The 23,937-nt window shown below is 43.2% G+C and overlaps 1 protein-coding gene across 2 annotated transcripts in view; it reads left to right on the top strand.

Moving 5' to 3' along the window:
* Positions 1-23,937, top strand: part of ANO2 (anoctamin 2) — a 1,601,761-nt gene that overhangs the window by 618,955 nt on the left and 958,869 nt on the right. For both annotated transcript variants that reach the window (XM_085652609.1, XM_085652610.1), the window contains one exon: positions 21,876-21,974. In XM_085652609.1, the coding sequence (XP_085508735.1) occupies positions 21,876-21,974 (99 nt within the window). The remainder of the gene's footprint in view (positions 1-21,875; positions 21,975-23,937) is intronic.

The raw sequence follows: 23,937 nt of genomic DNA, 5'->3' as shown, positions 1-23,937 counted from the left end.
TTCCCTAGGTAAATTTAGTGATATATCTTTCAATTTCCTATTACACAGTCGAACTTTGTTCAGTAGCTCATAATCTTTAAATGCAATTACAGCCGCCACACAACAGTGTCAAATGTGGCAATTTAAAAGCAAGCTTGCTTTTCATTTTAGAGCTAAGGACATGGAGATGTGGTATGAACAGCAGACCTCGGCTACGGCAAAGGTATTTGGGAAATTCAAGTTGGATGCTGGAAGCATAACTGGATTCTGATTTAGGGATGTTCGACAGTTCAAATGTGTTTTATTGACCTAAGAAGAATGAGGAGCAGGGTGGTTACAGTAGGTCTCAAATCACTAAATTAAAAAACATTAAGTGCTCAATTTCTGGCCTTCTTCAAATTCCCCACATTCTTTCACAAAACATCTGCAAGCCCGGCGAGATGATGTCTGGTCCCACTGCCAAGTCCACCTTGGAGTTTTATGTTTATCCCACAGCATAGACATAAATAGGGACAGCATGATAAAAAATTATCCACTTGAACTGAAAAACAGAAAGAAGTAGAAATCTCAATATTTCAGAATCAGTTGCCATCATGAGCCTAAGAGATCTTTGTTCAAAGATTTGTACATCTCTGACTTTTCCTGGGTAAAGAGGTGCCCACGTTGGGTAAAATTATGGCCTAAATTCTGAAAGACTGTAGTTTAGCGGTAGGGTTATGATTGTTACTGGGTGGACAGTAGCGGCTGCCGCTATAGTACAGCGGTAGGGCGGGGAGAGCTTGGGTTTTAAAAATGAAATGAAATAAAAAGACTTACCTGCTGCACCGCTCCCGTCCGCCTCGTTGCTCCTCTCCTCTTGGAAGTGGATGGGCTTCACTGCACAGGCTCCTCACCCAATCCAGACGCTGCTCTCATGCTATACGTAGCATGAGAGCAGCAACTGCATTGCATAAGTGCCTACCACTTCTCCCTTCTGCTGATATGACGCCCTTCTGCATGGTCCCGCCCTCGCCCTAACCACGGCTCGGCTGGCAATAAGGTAAGAAAAAATGATAATAAAATGGAATAGCAGAGGAGCTGGCTGAAAAAGTTGACAAATGGCCATCTACTCATGAATTTTATTATATTGACTATTTGTAGGTAGTGTCTCAGCGTGGAAACATACAAATCTACTTCTCTCAAGGGCAGGTGTAAGTGAATTTCCAAGGTGAGAATGTGTATGCATCATCTTCTAAAACCGATGGATGAATGAGAGAGGGGGTAGTCTCCATGGGAGGCATGGTCCCATTGCAGAGAAGAGAAATGAAACGGCGCAAAGGCACAATTGTGCTTAATTTACGCGAATAGGAAAAAATTCTAGTATATCTTCAGGCACTCGAATAAGTATCACTGCTATAGTTTCCCGAATAGTCTTGAAGGGCTTTAAAAAACTCAGAAATGTTCCCCATACGTTCGGCAGACGCTGTCCTCAAGAAGCAATGGTTCAAACGTTCTTTGCTGTCTTTTGAGGATAGGCACTCCCCAGTCAAAAGCTGAACATCTCTGGAAATTCCGAATCAGATTTCTTTTACATCGCACGAGCTCTGGCGGAAACAATAACATGCAACATGAAAAGGCATAAACATCATTTGAGGGCGATAAACAGTGCGTCTCTGTTCAGTGATTGTTGTTGATAGAAATATATTCACATTTCGACTGGCAAAAGAACCACGTGAAAAGCAAATGGAAGCTTAAATCTTTCATCCAGGAATACAATAATGTTTAATGCCAATATAAATACAGCTTAGGAACGTGGAAAACAGCAATCTGTATTACATCTCGGCCATTTCTGTCTTCACTGACAGAAAAGTTATTTTCGTAGGCCAATCCAGAAAAACAATGCTGCTCGATTTATATATGCTATAATATTTAATATGCACACCTTCAGCCTGATACAACACTACCCATTGTTTGAGCACCACTAACGTCTGCAGTGGTCAAACATAAGAAAGACTTAAGGATATTTTTAACTTTGGGCCTCATTACGATGGGGTTCGGACGCTCGTTTTGGGCTCGAGAGTGTCCAACAAGAAGTTGCCGGTCCCGGCAGTCCAATTATGATACGACTGCCATGCAGGCAGTGATAAACATCTCTTTTTCTAAAGAGAAAAAGGGATGTTTTTCAACATCCATGCCCATATGCCAGGCACCCTGTGGTGCCTAGCACACGGTGCTTGGATGTTTGGGGGCACCACATGTGACACCCAGACCACATCTCAGGGGCCTGTGGGAGACAGGGGCTCTGATAGGGGCCTCCAAATTCCCTTTCTGACAGCCTTTTCATGATGGTCGGACCAAAACTGGCTTCCTAATCCCTATGGCGGAGCCTACGCAGCCACCAGCACCATTGTAGGGATTAGGCTCCGATCGCCGCCCCAAAGGGCTCCTTGAGCGTGTCGGAGGCGGCTGTCTTTCCCCCGCCTGCTGCCCTTTGACCACCAGCATCATAATCCAGCGGTCAGACCTCTGAACTAGATGAAGGGCAGACTGCCACTGATGGTCTGTCGGTGACGCTCCGCTCGACATTGTAATCAGGCCCTTTGTGTTTGTTCTTTTGTATCGTAGAGCAATACACTTTTGTCTTTGCATATCAAGTCATTGAAAAGTTCCTTTTCCGATGCTTATGAATAATGCAGAAGCAGGCTGTGATTTATCACTCAGAATCATCATCCATTTACATCTGAATGAGGGGGGTCATTTACCTAACATGGTGATGATTTGCTGGGTTGTGAAGTGGTAGATGTGTATTTCTCTTATGGGTTGTTCGTATGGCGAGATAGGCTAGATGCAGAGGCACCACAAACTGGAACTCTACAAAGCTGTGCAACGTGATCTATATTAGAAGGTGCATCACTGGAAAAACTTTCATCGTTCTCAGGATCAACACCTAACAACGACTTGCAAAACGTGTTACTTTGGTTAACAAGCAGCTTCATGTAGGGATATATAAATCACTGTGGCATATAAATAATGGCGTGCCAGGCTGACCTGCAATGCAGAGAATTCAATCAGTGGGGTGTGGCTAAGAATAATCACATCCGATTTAGAATCTATCTGAAAGCGTAATTCCAACTCAAAATCAATCTTATGCAAAGGAATATTGCTGACTCTTCATTTCTGAATTTCATTACACCTATTGCTGCAATAAATTGTAGCTTCTATGTCTGAGGCTCCAGCCCCTGATGGCTTGTTTGGGGAGTCTTTTGGGGACAGTGGTTCCATGTTTGGTGAAGATTATAAACATATATTTACCAGTGAAGATCCCTGCCTGACTTAAAATAAGGCTATGGTTTGTCCAGCCCGGAAGTAACTGGGTCCAGCTGTGATTCCGAACTATCGAAGGACATTTCATCCCCCACGGGGAGGTCACTTCAAGGGAAAAGTCACTTGCAGCTGGACTGTGGCTAGCGAAATTTTAGTAAAGGGAGTCTGAGGGTTGGAGCAAGCTGAGAAAGGAATTGCTAAAAAGGAGGTAGGAATACTGCTACAAAGTAACCTGGATTAAGTATAGGAATTCTACAATCACTGACAAGTACACAGGACAAGATTAACCCCTCACTATCACCTCCTGGACCTAGGTAGACAACACCTGAAGAAAGATCTATATGCTGAGAGCTGGGGGGAAGAAGACCTCAGGACTCCTGACTTATTGTGGCACCCAGAGACAGGAACCACTCTGCATGGGTCGAGTGGTTGACCTCCTGTCATCTTCCTTAGGGACGCAAAATGGAACACAAAACTGTATTGGGTGGATCAATCTCAGTCACTGGGAATTACTCCGGGTCACAATCCATTCCATCATTTGTTGGCCAACCGTGGCACCTCAGACAGTGACAACCCAATGCAGGTCAGGCCTGGTCCTATTCCAATAGGAATAGTCCAGTCCACTTGACATTGAGGAACGATTGAGATCTAATGTTCTCAAAAAGAGTTTTGTGAAATGTAACACTTAAAATGTGATGTTTAATTTCCAATGCCACAAGAAGCATTATACGTTTCATATATATTGACTATGTAGTGTCACTTTTCCTGTTCTGTCTTCCTCCAGAATTTATAATTTATTAATATAGTTTATGATGCACCTACAATAAATGGTTGAAAATATTTCTGAAATATATTCCAATGTCCTTGAAAAATGCAAATCAAATGCCCACAACCTTCCTATATGCAGTATGAGCCAAACACTATTAGACATCAGTGTATGTCACTGCCAAAAAAGTTCAGACCGTACATTTGGATGGTTTCCTTAAGACCAAAGTATGGGAAAGCAGCCAGAGCCAGCAGGCCCAAAGTCCATCCCAGCTATGAAAAGCAAGAACATTCCGTGCATTTGTATGGCCAACACACACTGGCTGTGGGGCTCTTCAGCATCTTTTCTACCCTTGCAAACCTACCACAGCTGCACCCGAAATGTCCCAATAGCTTCATATGAGCTGCACTTATCGCCACTGGCAGACTCCTTGGAGGGGTTTATCCAACCCATCACCAGCCTCGTCATCGGACAATCCAATCATGACAAGCAAGCTCACCATAATGCAAAGGGACCTTTATTGGCTTTCCCCAAACCAGTAATCATGTTGAAATCACACTGTGTCCCATGCCAGCACACTGGAAGTCTGTGCATCCAGCCACAACCGAACACATTACACAACTGTGCTGAGCATTCTGGCTGTGACTAAAACCCACTGCTTCTCACAATAACTCTTCTAATCTCAGCCCGTTTCTCTTCTAACTTGGGACCAGCACTCTTTTCCCTCGCCCTCTTGGCACCCTGTTCTAAGTGTAAATTTGGATGTATCATGTACATGCCCTCTTGCCTTTCTCTATGACGTTGCATCAGCATTTGTCCATTGATACATACCCCCGCGCGGAACACTGCTGCTGAGCAAAGCGCCAAACTGCCCACTCAAGACCACGTTTGTGCTATGTGAATATCTACCTTAAAATAAAGCGAATCAAAATTAAGCTAGTGACATTTTGAACCGATTCTTTAAAATGTACCGGGTAGTTAGCTGGGGCAACAAATGTGAATAATTATAATTTCGATTGCCATGCACAGTTTATTAAGAATAGAGAAGACTCGACAGTGTGCCTGCTACGACTAAAGTGTCCACTAGAGGACCTCAGTGCACTAAGCGTTTTCACTAGACTGGTGGCGCTGGAAGGCGTTGCCCTGATAGATGCACCCTGATTACCTGTGACGATGGGGCAAGCATTCACGTGTGAATGTTGTGCCTCACACCAGTCAAGGAGAAGCTTTTTAAAAAGAGTTATTTAGTCCTGCGTCAATGGTTCATCTGTGTTCAGGTGTGGTTTGGACAGTGGACGAGAAATGACCAGCATCTAAGCTCCAGATGTGTCCATGCTGGCCACTGCATTACCCAGTCCAGGCACACTACAGGTGAGCACCACACTCCTCATGCTATTCCTGTCCACAATCAAAATAAGGGTAAAAATACACTAGACATGCATGTTGGTCCTCTTAGGGGCCACTTCAGGACTCTCTAAGACCTTGTTAGGTGCAGGGAAGGATGAGTGTTCATGGTGCAGTCTAAATGGCTCCCTCAAGTAAAATGCCGGTTCCTTCTTTTAAAGATTTGCACTCAGTGACACTCACATGCAGGTGAATATTCTCTTTTGAATGGTGATGTTTTAAATTCTTGAAGTCACTAATTGTGAGAAATTCGGTTATTGGTTGAGGGGTGGAAGCCCAACTCATGCAGCAACCACCGTCCTTGTCAGGGCGAACCACAAAAGTCACTAAATAAACCTACGTTTAAACCTCTGTAGCCTGTCACGAAGGCAGTCAGGCTTAACTTAGAGGCAGCGTGTAAAGCATTTAATCCAGCATACCAACAGTAATAAAGTGAAAACACAACACAAGAACAATCCGAAACCAGTTTATACAAATAGATTGGGATTTAATAAATAAATTGAGCCCATTAAGGCAAAAATCCAATCAGTATAACTGGAGAGATTACATTTTTAAGGTTTTTACAAAAGTAGCATTAGAAGGCACAAAGTGTAAACTGAGGTTATCTGGTCGTGCTGGATCGGGACAAAGTCACAAGTTCAGGCCAATAGCGATGGAGCGCAGGGCGGGCACAGGACCTAGTATGTCCCGCTGAGAGTTGTACCTTTGTGAGAGCTCTGCACGGCTTTGCTTTGCAAGGCTTAGTGTCATCTAGAGTCGGTTTCAAGGAGGCTGGTTGGTGAGGCTTTGCATTGCTCGGGGTTTGTTCTGATGAAGCTTGCAGCTGTGCAGCAAGGCTTTGCTGGGCTTCGAGCCACTCAGCATCAGTTGTGATGAAGCTGGCCTTTCTGCGGTGTGGCTTTGCTGGGCTGAGTGTCACTCAGCATCTGTTAGGGTGAAGCTGGTAGCTGTGCGCTGATGCTTTGTGGGGCATGACGTCCTTTCCAATGAAGCTTGAAGGTGTGCAGCGAGGCTTTGTATAGCTTTACACTGGATTTGATGGAACATCCAGTTAGTCTACGTGGAGTTCTTTATGATGCCAGTATTGGTCCAGGAGTTGGGGATTCACCTCTTGGGGATCAGGAACGCCCTCCAGCAGAGGCCAGCAGAGCTCAAGTAGGTCCCGTTGCAGATCCAGGTATGTCCAGTTCAGCAAGGCAGCTAGGCAGTTGCAGGGAGGCCTCTGGACCTGGCTGTGTCCCTGTAGCTCAGAAAAGGAGGTCAGCCAGTTGAACCGGTTACCTGATTAGAAAGTTCCTAAATTGACAATGATGGAAAGCCCCTATGTGAAGCTGTGGATAGCGTGCCACACACACCCTAGTGGTGACATGCTTCATCATCGGAACATCCTGACACCCTGTGGGCTCTACCATGTTTCAGGGAGCTCTTAAAGAGATGTTTTGGCCAGGGGGGATAAAGATTAAAAGTCCACTGTCAGATCCCAGTTTCCCTTTATTCTTGGATCTGGCCGGGATATTAAAATGAAATAATTCGGGTCATATGGGATATTATGGTCCTAAGACCCTATTGCCAACATGTTTCAGTCTGCTTATGCTTCATGAAGGGCGATGGCTGTGACCCCCCTGGAAATTATATAGTATGGGAATTTCCCTGCACTATTTATGTTAAGGGCAGATAGCTGCTCCTTAGTTGTGAAAGTATTTTAATTGAGCACTCCATCTGTAGAACGACAAAAACAACATAATAACCACCATAGTATCATATTCAAATTCCTCAAATGATCACGCATTGTGGGTTGTGCTGTTGCCCCCGTGAATGAACATTCCGAAGGTGACATGACACAGCTATGAATAAACCTTTATAGGAATATGTGTGTGATTCATTTGTGTGTATCTGCATTACATTCATAGCTGTGTTACACCCGTGTTGTGGCGGCAATTTGTCGCATACTGTTGTGTGTAGAACATTAAATGAAACTTCCGTGTCATTTGCTCGCATACATTCCTGCCATTAAAAATCGCTGTGACACTCACTCATCCAGTTCACAGTAATCGCATGCCTTACCCCAATTTGGAAGAGGTTATACTCCACACTGGACCTCACATAGTAATGGGGTAGCCCTGTAGTCAAACACTATATGGTCATGATAGTGCACAGGTTCATATGGGTTCGTGGTTTAAAACGTACAGTGTAAGAAAAAACAGAGAAAAATGAGAGAGGGAAAAGGAAACAGAACGTGAGATTAAATGGCGGGACTGCCCCTTAATGGAGTCAAAATTGCTCGTACCTGCATTTTGTTGCTTTCCACAAATTACTCATGCCATCAAGGGTCCTGCCCCGCTGTATGTCCGATTCAGTATGGGTCCCAGCGGCTTGGAGCCATGAGTGACCTGACTCTGCTGTTTATAAAGAAACCCATTTTCTTTGTGAATGCGTAGCCCCGCCCCCTTCCGGGTCGCGCAATTACATCATCGCGCTCGCCCAGGGTTTGATGGGAAATGTAGGGTGGAGCAAGCCAGAGTGTCGGGACGTTCCCTGATATGAGGGCAGTGATAGGAAATGTAGTTTTTAAGTGTAAATGCAGAAATGGAAAGTACAATATCCAAATTAACATTTCTATTTGGATAGATCAACGTAGGGGCAGATTGGTTGAATTTTATTTTCTAGATGTTTATACTACTTGGGTTTGCCACCGTATGGCCAGACTTAGACACTGTGGTCCTGTGGTCTCCGAGTGGAGATTCTGTTAAGGTGGGCAACTTGGAAGCCCCCTATGATAATTTTGTACACGCCCCGTGTATGCGTCCATGTTGGGCGATGGAGTGTCTTATATTTACGGGGTCATTCAAGTATTATATGTTAAAGCAGCCATTTGGGTATGGTGCCGATATTTCGATTTTTATGTCAAGCTGCATATGTTTTGCCAGGTGTAAACCGTGCATCTGGTCATCGTGCTTTGATCACGACCCCAACGACCAGGGCTTGCCTGACCCCATGGTGGGGGGTGGGGGATTAATGACTTAAAATGCTAAGGGACTCAACAAATGTTTACCCTGTGTTACAGTTGTCACCTGAACTGGCACCAGGCTCTATCAGGGTGTAGTGTTGCGCCTGAACCATTTCCTTATATGTATGTTCTCATCTATGCTGGCTCATCTGTTCCTATCATGGTATGGAATCATTCAATCCTGTGTGGGTTTTCAATCTATAAACCCTCCGTTGTTCGCGTTCCAGTAAAGTTTTTGTGATGTGACCATCACCCTTGACTTTCTCAACCACTGTCCACCAAAGGCCCATGTCAGTATGTTTTTTCTCCACGTAGTGAGCTGTCAGTTTGGTCGCCATGATTGTCCGCCTAATGGTGCTTCTAGGTTCACTTATACGCACCTTTATTTTTCTCCCTGTCATGCCCACATACATGAGTTGGCACTTGATGAGATAGATTACTTTGTCACTGTTGCAATTGGTGTGTGACCGTTGCTCCCATGCACGGTGCATCCCAAGGTCTATTGCTTCGGTGTGTTCCTTGAAAGGGCATACCACACACGATCCACAGAGGTAGTGGCCCACAACTGTCAGCTGGTTCCAGAGTATTGATTGCTGCATTGTTTTTGCTCTCTGGAAATCTGTGTGTATCAAGGAATCCCTGAGACTTCTATTTCTCCTGAATGAAAACATTGGTTTTTTGAACTTGAGTTTGTTAGAAGCCAGGACTGACCATTTTTTGTTGATAATTTTCTTGATGTCATTTGAAGAAGCGTTATATGTTGTTACACATATAAGAGTATCTTTCTCCTCTTTCGGATTTGATTCCAGTAGCGCCTCCCTTGAGGTATTTCGAAATCTTTTTTTCTCTCTCTCTATGATTCTTTTGGGGTATGCTCTTTCCTCCAATTTATTTCAGTTTCTACTTTGTAATCATTAAGGTCAGCACAGTTCCTTCGAATGCGCAATAATTAACCTACAGGTAGGTTTTCTCTTAGGGCGCGGGGATGAGCGCTCCCAAAATGCAACAGGCTGTTTTTATCAGTCGGTTTCATGTAGATTGAGCTAGACACGCCCCCGTCTTTGGCGCTGATTTAAAAAAAATTATGGTCGCTGATCGCGTGGCGATGTACACGCGATTGGCTGATCCTTATTATTAACACCGCAAAACGCCTCTCAGCAGCTATTATGGTCAAGATAAAAACCAGTAAAGATGCACTGATGACCGAAATAAAGATCACACTCTACAAAAAAATAATAGAGGAGGTGAACAAAGAGATAGGCGAACACAAGGACTTTTTAATGCAAAGTAAGGTTAACAAGTTACAAAAAGATCTAAAAAAATGTGCCCATGAAAAAGTATACCCTTACATAAAAGACGACTATAAAGGCCAGGACAACTCAGAGTCGGGATCCTCATATCAAGATGACTTAAGCAACTCAGAATCGGAACAAGAGGGCTGGTCTAGTGACGGTTCAAACAAGAGCTGGAGAGGCAGGCCTAGGAGACCAAGACGAGGGCATTACAATCAAGGTTATCAACCACCCCAGATGTACCCATGGCCCAGTCTATTCGGCCCAGCCTCATTTCATGGTCCACCGCCATTTCACGGACCACCATACTACCAAACAGGACCATTCTTCCAGTCCAACTACAATCAAAACCGTTTTGTAGGACAGGGCGGAAGAAGAGGACGACGTGGCAGAAGGAACAACACGAACAAACAAGTACAATGGGAAGACAACAACACACCAGTGAGCACCCGGAGCATGACGAAGGGCCCAACAGCAGGCACAAGTGCAACACGGGACTAGTGGTGAATCTGACAGACTGCACCCTGAGTGCAGAAGAAACTGCCATCCTGGACAAGGGTCTTGGTTTCGTGCCAACCACATACCTGGACAAGTTCCAGATACGGTGCGAGTTGAGTGAATTCTTCCGTAAAATATGGATAAAAACATTCTTTATGGACAAGGAATCACCAGCGTAGGACCATAACCATACCACCCTACGTTTAAAATCCAACTTTTTTCCACCAACATCCTTGATGCCCCCAGAGGTGATCGCCTTTGATGAGAGAGTATATAAGGAGGTTGGGGAGTTACCCATGAGGACAAGCACATTTGACAAACTCAGCAAGAAAGAGAGAGAGGCCTTGAAAAATTTAAGTATGAGAACTGAGATCACCATCAAGCCAGCGGCAATAGGGTCTTAGGACCATAATATCCCATATGACCCGAATCCTTTCATTTAAATATCCCGGCCAGATCCAAGAATAAAGGGAAACTGGGATCTGACAGTGGACTTTTAATCTTTATCCCCCCTGGCCAAAACATCTCTTTAAGAGCACCCTGAAACATGGTCGAGCCCACCCTGACTTCTAGACGTCAGGGTGTCCCGATGATGAAGCATGACACCACTAGGGTGTGTGATGGAATATAAAACAAAAGGATGTGCCTCCTTCCCCACCTCCTGGTGGCGCGCTATCCACAGCTTCACATAGGAACATTCCACCATCATCAGTTTAGGATCCTTTCTAAACAGGTAACCGGTTCAAACGGTTAATTAATTAGGGGAGTACTTTTTGTGAAGCAGTGTTACAACACGGGAGGGTACATTCCCCTCGCGAGTGCCTCTCAGCCCTTCAATTAGCGAGAGACTTGTCTCGCTTTATTTGTGTATCACGGTCAGCCAGTTGACCCTTGGATTCCCTCCGCCTAGGATCAAGGGTCCAGTCTTCCTATGCAAAGAGCCGGGCAGGGCTCAAGCAGAAGGGCTGTACTTCTTCTGTAGTGTCCAAATGTCTTAGATTTAGGGTCCAACATTTAAACCTGGTGCCAGCTTTGAAGTGGGAGAAACCTCTAGACTTCCCTCCACATCTAGATGTGGAATTTCCTCCTTCCCCTGCCCAGGCTCTAATGGAACTTGAGTGACAATAGGCTGGTGTCAAATTCTTTCTGAGTGGGCTTCAAGCAGCCCCAGCCGCCTCATTAGGTCGGAAGAATGTTGCCCACCCTGCTGCAAAAATGAAGATTAAAACTGTAATAAAATGATCTTTTTGCCATTCTATTTTTCAGTGCAGCCGGCCAGCCCAAGACAAGTGTTGGGGTGGGTCCATCACTGCTGACTGGCAGCAGGGAAGGAGGAGAGGTGCACACAAAAATGTTAAGTGTTGTGACAGAGTAACCCGCCCGACAATTTGTAAATAAGGCGCTCTGTCACTTACTAATTCTGTAATAGTTACTACTTTGGATTGAATTTCTCAGACTGTGTTAATCATATGGCTGTGTCCAAACTGAGGTGGCATGGTGAGCAAAAGAATGATGGGTTGGATTGCTACCCCGAGGTATTGCCAGCAGTTAGACTTATTGCAGCCTTCCTTCATCTTTGTGTGTTTTATGTATCGCCTTGTTGTGTTTAATTATTGCATGAGACATCAAATATATTGAACCGTTTGAAAGGACAACATTTCTCATGATTGTACTATTATGTCAGGTTGGAAAACTGCCAATTCCATAGTTTCTTAACCGCACAAAGAAAAAAAGTGGTTCCCTTGGAATATAAAGTACAAGTAATCAATAGTTCAGCAAAAACTCAGCAATAACAGTAAACTTGAATTCCAGTTGTTACCAGATGGTGCCAAAAAGTAGTACACCAGTATTGCAACTAACCAGGGTTAATGAATTATTAATAAAATATTTCACAGCAGTATAGTAGAAAATATACTTTGGTGCTTGATGCTCAAAAGGCAGATCAGGAATAGAGTATTAAAATGTTTACCATACAGAAGTGTAAAATACGAATATGTGACTTAATGTAACAGTGGTTGGCCATCTGGAACACATCATAAATCTGATTAACAGGACAGTCAAGCCCCTGGTTTGCTTGTTTACATAGTTGATGGTATTTCAGTCATAGCTAATTTAGTATATGGGCATTATCAAGACTATCAACTCAAAATGAACCAAAAACGAAAGAAAGGAGTCTGCAGAAAAGACATAGTTGGGAATTTGATCAACAGGGCTCTTGCTTAATATGCGAAGAACAGGAATTTTAACTTGCAGAAAAGTTGAAGGGTTGAAGGAGGGGCAAAGAAGTACCCCATGTTAAATCTGGAAGCCACCAGAAAACAATGAGTGAGGTGGTAAATGTGTGCATAAACCAGAGCTAAACAATTGTGTCAAAGCAAGATGAAAAATAAGTTATATAGACAGTAAAAGGAAATCGAGAAACACTAATTGGAGGAATTCATGAACTATAAAGCACAACATAAAAATCAAGAGCAGCAAAAAGTAGGGAAAATAGTAAAAAGTAATAGGTAATTAAAAAATTGCTGTGTGATGCCCTTGGCTTGTCTGACAAAAGGAGGAATCCAGGGGAGACTATTTAGCAGTCCATACTAACCCTGTACTATGGAGAATAATTTGAAAAAGACCCATACGCTGGTCGAGAAGGGAAGATAAGCCAACCACAAAGAAGACAAGTCTATGGAGAACGTTTTTGAATAACACCAAAGTTATTGGCCTTGGGCATTCGTGATGGACCCCCGAAACTGATAATAAAACTGCCTGCTACCGCTTGGGTGTCAGTATTATTAATAGGATCCGTAAGTCAATGTGCTTTAAAAAACGTCATTAATTGCGGTCTGAAGCAGTGGGGCATCCTGCCTGCTTTCTGCTATCATTATTCCTAACGGATAGGCATAGTAACACTGTCCCAAGCCTCCTCGCACCCCCCAGTTTTGGGTGATTATTTGTTCCTGCAAATTATATATGCTGTGAGACAGGACTTTTATTGGGCTACATCATTAATTGACTTTCATTTGTTCTTTATTCAGACCCATGAAATCCAAATTAATGTACCAAAAACAAAGAAAATGATTTTTCGTACAGGGATTATTTAGGGCAGCTGTTTTAGCCCTTAGTCAAACCCTGCCTGTAAAAGGTCTTCAACCAGAATGAGCAGGCCTTACTGTCGGCCATGAATCTAACTCACATTGTATTCATGCGAACTTAACCATGGATTGTTATGAAAGGTATAGACATAGAGGATGTAATATGAAACAACCACTAGCAAAGCCAATAGTCCTGGAATGGCCCACCAGACGTCTTGTCTTTGTCAAGTACTTGTTTTATTTTGTCATGGTTTTTGCAAAACGTTATTGATGGTGAAGTCATCAGTCTTAAAAATGACATTGGCTAAATGCAAACATATTTGTTTGGTCTAAAGAAGCACACATTGCCGTATACGTTCCTGACACTTACAGGAACTACTGGATGTGTGAATGTGCTCCTTGTGAAAGGGTAGAAGGCAGTCCCTCTTAGTGAAGCTGGCCAGGCTGACGTGTGCTGACTCCCTGCCCCATGCACTATGCTGCAGGAGGTCGAGGACAAATGTAAATTGCACAATAAGGAACCAATAAATGAAGTCGACTGGCTGAAAGTCAATATATTAAACAGACAATTTTAGTAAATTCATACGGTCTTGGCAAATGCCAGACCTCAAATAAAGTGTACCCCAATTGAAGCTATGGCTAAAAATCTTATTTGTATTCGTTGCTTTGAACACAATTATAATCATCGTCTGACTATTTGATATTTATCTCCAGTTTGCCTTATGGCTCTCTGTTCTTTAATCAGATTGCTTTGCTTGCTTCCAGAGAAATTGGAGTTAGTAGGAAATATTTACATTTTAAAAAAGGTCTTCTTTTATTTGAGGAAAAATATTAGGCCTCGCCAAAGTCTTTTTGTTTGGATTGTTGTCCCTAATTGGCCAAAAATCTATATGGGGCTGAGAGAATGTAATACAATTTGCTTAAAATGTTCCAGATTACATGACATGGACGTTGGTTGAATAGATTTAGTATATTCGCTAAAATGATATGTGTATGTCAAATGGCGAGTGATAACACGTGTGTCGCACTTGGAAATATTTTATGAAACATTTACGTTAAATTGCAAAATGTACAGTGTATTTCGCTCTAGTTTGGGGTGCACAGTTTCAAATACACACACCAGTTCTTTATTTTCATTACTGCGACGAAACACACAGAACTCAAGCTATGTTTCAGATGCTCGAACACAGAATCAGTCCTCAGAGAGGGAAGAGTGTGAAACTCATCTTGGTGTAGAAAGTGAATTTTTCAAAATGTATTTCTGTTGAGAATATGCACCATTCATGGGGTGAGTGTTGGAAGTAAGTGATTGCACTTTAAAAACAGTGCACAACACAGGCTCTAAAAATGAGATGCAACATTTAGAGACACCGAGAGTCAGTATCTAATGATTTGGAGTTGTTTGCCTAAGGAGGTGTTAGACCTGACAATCTTAGGGTGGTCTTCCCCCAAACGTTTTGCCTGTTTCCCTCACCTTTTTGCTGACTTCGTTTTGTTGGTCTTAGGACTCTGAGCACCTTACCACTGCCAACCAATGCTAACGTGCCTGCGCTTCTCCCATAAAACATTGCTTGATTCATGTATCCAAAATTGGCTTATTTGCTTTATCAATAAGTCCCTAGTAGTGTGTGCTACCTGTGCCCAGGACCTGTAAAGTAAGTTATACTAATGGGCCTGCAGCATTTTTTGTGACACCTATACAAGCAGCAATTTAAACATGTCTCAGGCTTGCCAGTGCAGAGCCTGTGTGTGCAGTTTTACTGCCATGTCGACTTGGCATTTAAAATCCCTTGCCAAGCCTTAAACACACCTCTAGTTACATATAAGTCACCCCCAATGTAGGCCCTAAGTAGGCCATAGAGCTGGGAGCTGTGTAATTAAAAGGAAGGACATAAACTGTCAAGTTTTGCATGTCCTGGTAGTGAAAAAGACCCAAATTAGTTTTTCACTACTGTTAGGCCTACCCCTCTAATAGGTCAACATTGGTAATTCCTTATTAGACTTAAAGGCTGTAATTCCTCTTTGAGGAGGAGTATCTTTAATTGTTCATATCATTGGAATGTTAATGATGAATCCTCTTTGCTAGAAAAGTTGAATTTACTATTACTATTCTAGAAATGGCACTTTTAGAAATATGTCCTTACTCTGCTCTTATCTCTGTGTGCCTGAAGCATGTCTCCAAAACACATCTGGGGTGGGTGATAGCTGGACTTTGTACATTCCCTCTAGACAGCTACACACAGAGGAAGGTATTATGTGTGACTGAGTGACCATCCGCACACTGATGGGTCATCCTGGGCAGGAAGGGAAGTAGTAGCTGACACACCCAAGTAGGCAGTGTCCTGTCCCCACACTAAGGGCAGCATACCCTCTTTAGTGAGTATGGGTCCAGAGCTGGGAGTGAGGACCTCTATGCACTTCAAAGCCCCTCTTTGAAGTCACAACTGGGTATGAGTACTGGGTCTCTCACCCTACCAAAGCAGACACTACTGGACCTGTGAAGAAACTCTGCCAGGAGGAAGGACTGCTGTGCTGCTACAAGGACTGTCACTCTGCCGGACTGCTGCTCTGGAAGGACTGATTTTCGGCTGGGCTGCCCTGCTGCCTGCTACCCTCTGCCCTGCTGAGGAAGAGCTGGACTAACTTACTTTAACCCGGAGGGGTCTCCAAGGGCATGCTGGCATGCCTCCTATTCTAAGACATGAGAATATCAAAGTTTTACCCCCTGCTCCTCTGCCTGGTCCTTTGGATTCCAGGTGCTTGTTTCAGTGGAACCAACGCATCCTCTGCTGCATGAGGCAGAATCTGTGCATTTAACAGAACTGGTGCATCAGACTTGGAACCACCGCATCACCACAGCTAGAGGAGAGACAATCGACGTATAGCGTTGACTGCATGGAAAAACTCGGCGGCTGGCTCTTGGAACCAACACATCTCAGATCAGGTGCTTTGTCTTTGGAATGGCGCACTGCCATCGTTCTGTGGAGAAAATCAACGCATCACCTCGATAGCGAGATCCACATTTGATGCATCACTCAGCTTCATCTTGCTGTTGTGACCTGGACCAAGGCACTTTTGTTCAGCTTGCCTTGTGTGGATCCTGTACCTGGACCACGCTCCATTACGGTAGGCCTGAACGCTTGACTTTGCCCCGGTCCAGCGCAGCCTGATAAACCCCATAGGCGTTTATTGCATCTAAGCACTATTTTTCCCTTTTATTCTTTAAAATTGATGGCAGGACTTCTACGTATTTGGTTTTTGTCATTTTAGTCTTGTTTTATTTTTCAAATTCTAATCTATTTTTCTAAACCAGTGTGGAGTCTTTTTGTGGTGTTTTCACTGTGTTACTTTTTGAAGTGTTGCACAAATACTTTTCACATTGCCTCTTAAGTTAAGCCTTCCTGCTCTGTGCCAAGCTACCGGAGGGTGAGCACAGGTTAATTTATGGTGTGTATCTGGCTTACCCTGACTAGGACTGTACTTCCTGCATTTCTTAGGCTGCTTTTGTTTGCCAACCCAAATTCTAACAAGAAGATACATCACATGACTGGTGAACTAACATTCTATGTAGTGCTAGTAGGTTAAACAAAGTTGTGGATTAAAGTTTTGTGAGTAGATTGAGTTGAAGTAGAGTTATGTGCTGGTTGGGGATTTCTGGGGGACTGTTGAAATACTCCTGAAGAGATGATAGTGATGCTGAAAAACAATTGATTAGTAGTTAATATTCAACAGTAATTAAGTTTTATTTTTGAATGAACGAATCACATCTTAATATAAGACCGGTACAAGGTAAGTGGCTATCCTTCCAGTATGTCGGATTAAGGGCTGACTCGGCAAATGATGGTGTAGAAATTAGGAGAATGTTCACTTATTTTTTTCAATAAAGGCAGGTGATCATGGTTTAGAATAGACAGTTCTCAGTACATAGATCCACACCCCATATGTACAGCCTTTTCTGGGCCAGCACTTGAATTTAAATCCTCTAACAAAATATAAATCTGTTCAAATTGTAATTGAACATCACATAAAATAAGAAACACAAATATATTAAGTTCACGGACGAGTACTTTTTTCAACCAATAATTTATTTATAACTTTGAACCTCGGCTTGCATGACTCAAGGGTGAGGGGGCAGGTGAGGGGTGCTCGTGCAGGGGTTACATTTTTTTTTTTTACTTACCTCACCGGGTCCAGCGCCGCATCCGCTCCTGGCCTGGTGCAGACTACCGCGTTTCCTGGAACAGGAAGCATCAAGCATGCATCCTCCCTCCCCTTCCTAAGCCAATCACAACGCTGCAATGGCAGCGTTGTGATTGGAAAGGACAGCGCCCAGCCGGGCGCCTGTAGGGAGGCCATTTTCTCTATGTAGGCTGCCTGCAGCCTACATAGAGAAAATGTAGTGTGCGCATGACACTCCTCCCCAACCTGCTAAACTGCCTGCCCCCAAACAGGCATACCCTGCCTTCTGCTTTCTCGCAGTGTGAGAAGCAGAAACATAAAATGGTATTTAAAATACCATTTTATGTTTCTGCCTCTTGCACTGCTAGAAAACAGTGTGGCAACGCTCCTCCGCCCTAATGGAAGAGCCGACCCTGCTCAGGAAACAGTCTGTGGTCACCATATAAAGGAATGTTACTCTAGTTTTAAGAATCATTAAACGTTTTGAAGTAAAACCATAGATACAATGTTTACCATATTGTACATAGAAGTATCATACTGGGCTCCTTCTAAAAGAAACGTACCAATGGAAGGCTAAGATAACTGACCATGCCTCCATCTTCTGAGTGTGCAGTGCATATGGGTTTTGTGAAGACTTGATAGTGTTAACTAATATATATATATATAAATATATATAGAGATATATATATATATATATACATACACACACACACGCACACACGCGCGCATGCACACACACATACATTTCAGTTGGAAAAATAGGTGTAGTTAAATGTATTTGCGGCAATACATGTTAAAAGAAGGTGGTTTGCCAGCACCTAAAGGTTGCATGCCTATGGATATTCTTAAATGAAAAAAACTGTCTTGGTCCAACATTATTTGATCGTGTCTACAACAAGAAAAATATTAATTAGAGACTGAGTTTCTTTGGCGGAAATTATTTGGCCAAAATAGTGTCACACTGTGCAGATTCATGTCCAGTGTACAGAAGTGGCGTTTTGAAACCAGGCGTAATCTGGAGTGCTTACAGCTGCTAATTTGAAAGTGTACGTTTTGATTTTACTGACCGAGAAATCGTGCGGTAAGGCAATTTTCCACTGACATTTTAGAGTGGATTCCCACGGGAAACTGAATGGTTATTTGGAGTTTCCAGGTGTTCGGTATTCATGTAACGAAACTACAGCACGAATTTTAAGGATGAAATTTGGAATTGTAGGTGATGCCATGTTTTGAGCACATACCTGTATGAATGGATGTCTAACACTGTGAGACAAAAGAATAGAATTGATGGCTCATGTTTTTTGGGGAATTGAATGTTAGTTGTTTTGTTCATAAAGCTGATAACTGAAAGCACTCACTGAAGGTATGTGCATAAAGCCTGAATAGTTCCACCATTTGTATTGACCGTGTCACGTTGGAATTGGGGGTATGTGAACTTGTAAATGTCAGATGAAAAAAAGCCTGGTATTGGTGCCCAGCTAACCTGTTTCAGAGTGTGCCCTTAATACATTGATGCTGACCTGAGCAGGCCTTACATTATGAGCGAACTTACTAGTGTGAGAATGTACATCTGTAGTGTTTCTTTGAAGTATGTAGAGAGCTTTACTGTATTATTTATTATGGGTGAAGTTTGTACAAAAATTGAGTTTTGCCATACGTATACCTAAAATCTAGCGTGACACACCATTCCTAAAAATGGATCACAAATACAGACTTACCATTAATTTCCACATAGCTGCACTCCCTAGTGCTCTAGCCCAGCTCCTAATTAGATTCTGGCCTTTGAATCACCTAGCTGGGCCACGTTAACTACTCTGCTGGTTTCCCCACACAGTAAGGTCATTGAGCAGTAATTAGGCCTGGTCTGAAGAAAGGAAAAGGTGGAGATGCAATCTGTATGTGCTAAATACTATTTAAACTGCACCTGGCCTGGGAAGGTACAACCCAACAGAAACATAGGAGAGTAGCCAGACCTCTGGAGCCAGTCATAAGAGAGGCTTATCTAAGAGGTTTGGGAGGGAAGGGGTGAGACAACTTTGTCAATTTGGCACAGGGCGTAGGCACTCTGAGACGGTCTTTCAACAGGTAACTTGAAGGTGCCATTTTGAAAATTAGCAGAATGCTGAGCATGAGAGTTGGGGCAGGTGTGGCTTGATGTCATCCTAAGTTTTGACAGAAGTGCATATCTTCTGAAACCTTCCCTCCTCACTTAAAAACCACTGCACAAGGAAGACACTTTTGAGAACAAACTAGACCTTGGGGATATGACTCTGGCATAAATATCTCTTGAGACAGCTCCGGAAACAGGTTCCATTTCTTTCTTTTTTTCAACCTTGCGGACAATGGTGTCGGCAATGATATTGTCATGGTTGGACTATATAAATGCCCTGCACACGGGCCTGTCCAAGCCGTTGCTGGAAAAGCTCAGGTGAATGATACAGCAAGATTGTTACTTAAGCTACCAAGATGGGCGCATGCCACTTCTCTGCTGCAATATCTCCATTGGTTGCAATGTTCAAAGGCTTGTGTATTGCACACAAGGCACTGTATGGCACTGAGCCAGTTTACATCAAAGAATGTGCCAGATCGATGCCTTCAGAGGCGAACCTGCTGACCTGCCCACGCTTTAGTAAAGCATCCATGGATGGCAGGGCATTTTCAGTCTTGATACCTGAGGTATGGAATGGATTGGCGGAGAGTTTGAGGAAAGAGCCTGCCCTCCTTCCCTTCCGGAAACGTTTGAAAACTTTTCTATTCAAACAAGCTTATCATAGCCTTCAGGTAAGTGCCAAGAGACCAGTGGTATTTTTGTGCTATATAAGGGCCATTAACATAACATAACAGATGACACCTGACCTGCACTGTAGGGATGGACTCAAGGACCTCTAATTTAAGTTGCCCCCCAGGGACTATGATTCATTTCTCTAGGGCCAGTGATGCTGCCCCATCATAACCTTTGGGTGTCGATAGAGGGATGGACCTGCTGGGGGAAGCCTGGTGTGCTCTCCTTAATCTTCTATAGACTGGTTGTGCAGCGGTGCGACCTCCATAAGAGTTCCCCTGACCCAGATGCCCTGCAAGTGGCCAAAGGAGGCTGTGGGACCTCCAGCGTGTAGGCAGGAAGGGCGTGCTGCCTTGTGGGTACTGGGCTACTGCTATGGAAGACCTGGGCTCAGTAGAACTGGCACTTAGACAATAGACCACTTCTGTGCCAGGAGGTAGAGCTCTAAAGCAAAATGGGTTACTGAAAAATTGATGAAATTGTAGAGACCAGAAAGCCTGAAATAAGTGCTCCTGATGGCTAGCGGATGCCACGTGGAGCAAAACACAGCTTTCCCAATGAGAAACAGTCCATTTGGGACAAAGAAAAACAAGAGAGAAGTGTCCTCCTCCATTGGCATCTCATGTTTTCTGCTGAATGTGCCCATGGGCCAGCGATCAGCTGTGCGAGGGAGCACCTGATTAGCCCTTGTTTTGCATGTTTCTTTTGGTGGTGCCACAGAGAGTTCAGTCACTGAGGTATACAAAAAAAGTGATGAATGTAATGTTTGAATTAATCTCAGCCACTGGTAATTACTCAGGCCACATCACAGTCCATCGTTATTTCACACACCCTGCCATCTCAGTTTAGGCACAGCCATATGCAAATCAGTTTTGATCTTGAAGTCTGCCCAACCTGCCAGGCCAGGTCCTTCCTTATTTGGAACACAAGCAACCCAAGACTTGTTTTGCCATGACTGGCCCTTCTTAGTTGGGTGTAGCTTGGTTCCAGAAGAACAGTGAGTATGGGACCCATGATGCCCTTGGGGTGCCGCACTGAAGTTTGGACTGCCAATGTGTTAACATTTTGCCTGGAACATGTGCACGTCTACCCATAACAAATACCAATGCAAATAAGCCAATCCTTTACTTTGCTAATTATTTTAAATCATCCACATGTGTTTGCCCAATTTTCTCAGGTTACAATATTTCAAAGCCATTGCACTATTCAGAATCCTATTTTCCTGTGTTGTGCATTAACATTAAAAATAGTTTTGGTACCTGTCCACCCCATGCTTTTCATCTATATTATATGCAATGGTTATTTTTTTTTTTCATTTACTTTTTTTAAGTGCAAACCAGTGTTTACCACATTTAGACAGCAAACCACATTTAGACGACAACATCGTGTTTCTTTTTGTGGCATATGCTTACAATAAAATATAACCTTCTCACCTGCATGCTTAGGCCCGAACTATTGCTTTTACTAATGCGTGTTTAATAAATGCTACCTAATGTGTGTTTGTTCTTTATTTATATTTTTTTAATAAATGTATGTATTTGGGAAACCACAACTTTGACATACCATATTAATTACTTTTTAGATCAAGTCTCAAGGATGCAGCTTCGTCAGAATTCACGCACCTTGGCATGTGCTTAGTCGAGAAGCAGAATTCCTTAAAATAAAAGTGCCCACGAAAAAGGTAAGCCCTCAGTGCATGGATACTGTTTTCTATATCACTAACCTCAATTATTTCAGCACAATTTAAAATGTTGATTATGAAATGTCAAAATAAAGTAGGCAGGGCATTTGTTAGTATGTCACTAGGCCAGATCAATGTACAAGTGGTTGTTGTTGGCTGACAATTGGAAAGAATTCACCTTGATAAATACAGATTTCTTAATTAATGCTGTATCTCCATAACAAATCAATGTATTTAATTCAGGATTATGTAAAGTACATTATGCACTGCTGGCTGTTTCAGCTAACTTATTCTGTGAGTTTACCAATATTGTATTCTGTGGTAGGAATGACCTGTGGGTGCCTCCCCACCTCTTAGCAGGACAAGGGCTCTAACCACTGAGGGAGTGGTAGGAGTTACAAAGGAGGGGAAGATGGGCTTGACTGATTGTTTTCTCAAATAGTTGGAATCGGTAGGAGAGGTTCTTTTAAGGGGATGACGGAATCTTTCTGCAACAGGTTCGTGACGGAATGCTCTTCTGGCAGGACTGTTTTTAATAATTTCCTAAACAGAATGTAATTTCGTGGTATCGGCAGCAAGAATCAAATTGTCCTAGAATGTTGTCCCGGTCCCTAACACATACGCACACTTTGGTGACACACCTCCATCTTCCACAAAACGTCTAGCTCTGGCCTTTTACTACTTTTAATGCCTGGAATCTGCCTCACAGAGTCATTGTCAACTCTCAAAAACATAGACCAGAGGTGCAATCCATAAACAGGATAAGATAGTTCTTACTAGACTTCATTACATGCAAACAGACACCAAGTCAATACTTGTTTGATCCTATTTTTGTATTGCATCCGTATTCTGGCCTTTTAGCTAGTCTATTGTTGGCACAGGAATGCCCACTTTATACTGAAAGGCCATGTAACCGTGCCCTGAGTGCCCACTTGCATGAGAAACTGGAATCCTGACCTTTTCTTTTGGCCCTAGCATCATGTTAATCTCAAGCCTACACAGAGGCTTAGGAATGTTTCTTGTAATGTGCGGTTCAGAACCTGTTCTGTGACCTGGAAGGGTACCCAAAGTGTCCTGTCCGTACCATGAGTGAATCACAGAAAATGGTTGTGGTAGCGTAACAGTTTTTTTGTGAATTAGTAGTATGACTAGACCTTTTACTCTGCATTAGTCTTGTCTGCTGATCCCACTGATGTCAAGTTCAGCCAAGATCCTTGTGCTGACATTCCATGTGCATGTCAAGTGCATGTGTGTGCAATAAGTCTGAACCATTAATCTTAGTAGAACTCTGTGTGTGGTGAGAGTCTGAGTACTGGGACTAATGGGATCCATTGTTCATGGCCCCTGCTTTAACACGTCACAAGATGAAGGGTGGAAATAGCTTCTCCGGGCAGTGCACATTTATTGGATTTATTTCCTGTGGTGCAGGGTGGAGACCCAGATGCTGAAGTGAAGGAGGATTGGGTCACGTCTCCCCTTAGACCTTCAATCAGGATCTTGTTAGTAAAGGACTGCTAATTAATGTTCTTCCTGAGAATTATCCTATGGTAGATGGTGGGAGTGAGGGAAGGGACTGCAGTTCTTTGGTTCAAAGTGAGGAAGGTTGTAGTTGGGCCTGCCCTTTTGTCTGTCGCTGGTTACTACTTCAGAAAGGCTGATCACAGCCGGGTACAGAGATCCTATACTTCATTGTGATCTTGTTTTGATACTCCTGCTTAGAGCCATCATCATTACTACCTGCTATGCGAGCAATCAATTTGCACACAGACTATGTCTAAGGAGAAGCCACAAAATTATGTTTAATAGAATATAATTGCAACCAGTTCTAAAAACAAATATGTTTAAATGTATAAGTTCTTCATGACAAAGGAAGCTGGTGCTCCTCAGAATACTCCAGGGGCAACTGTATTACCAGGGTTCCTATGTACCTGACTGTCAGTCTCTCACAGTGGTGAGGGAACAC

The sequence above is a fragment of the Triturus cristatus genome, chromosome 4_1, assembly GCF_964204655.1.
Source record: "Triturus cristatus chromosome 4_1, aTriCri1.1, whole genome shotgun sequence".
In the NCBI taxonomy this organism is placed as follows: Eukaryota; Metazoa; Chordata; class Amphibia; order Caudata; family Salamandridae; genus Triturus; species Triturus cristatus.
Note: the sequence above shows the minus strand (reverse complement) of the source record. Positions and strands in the feature narration are given on the sequence as shown.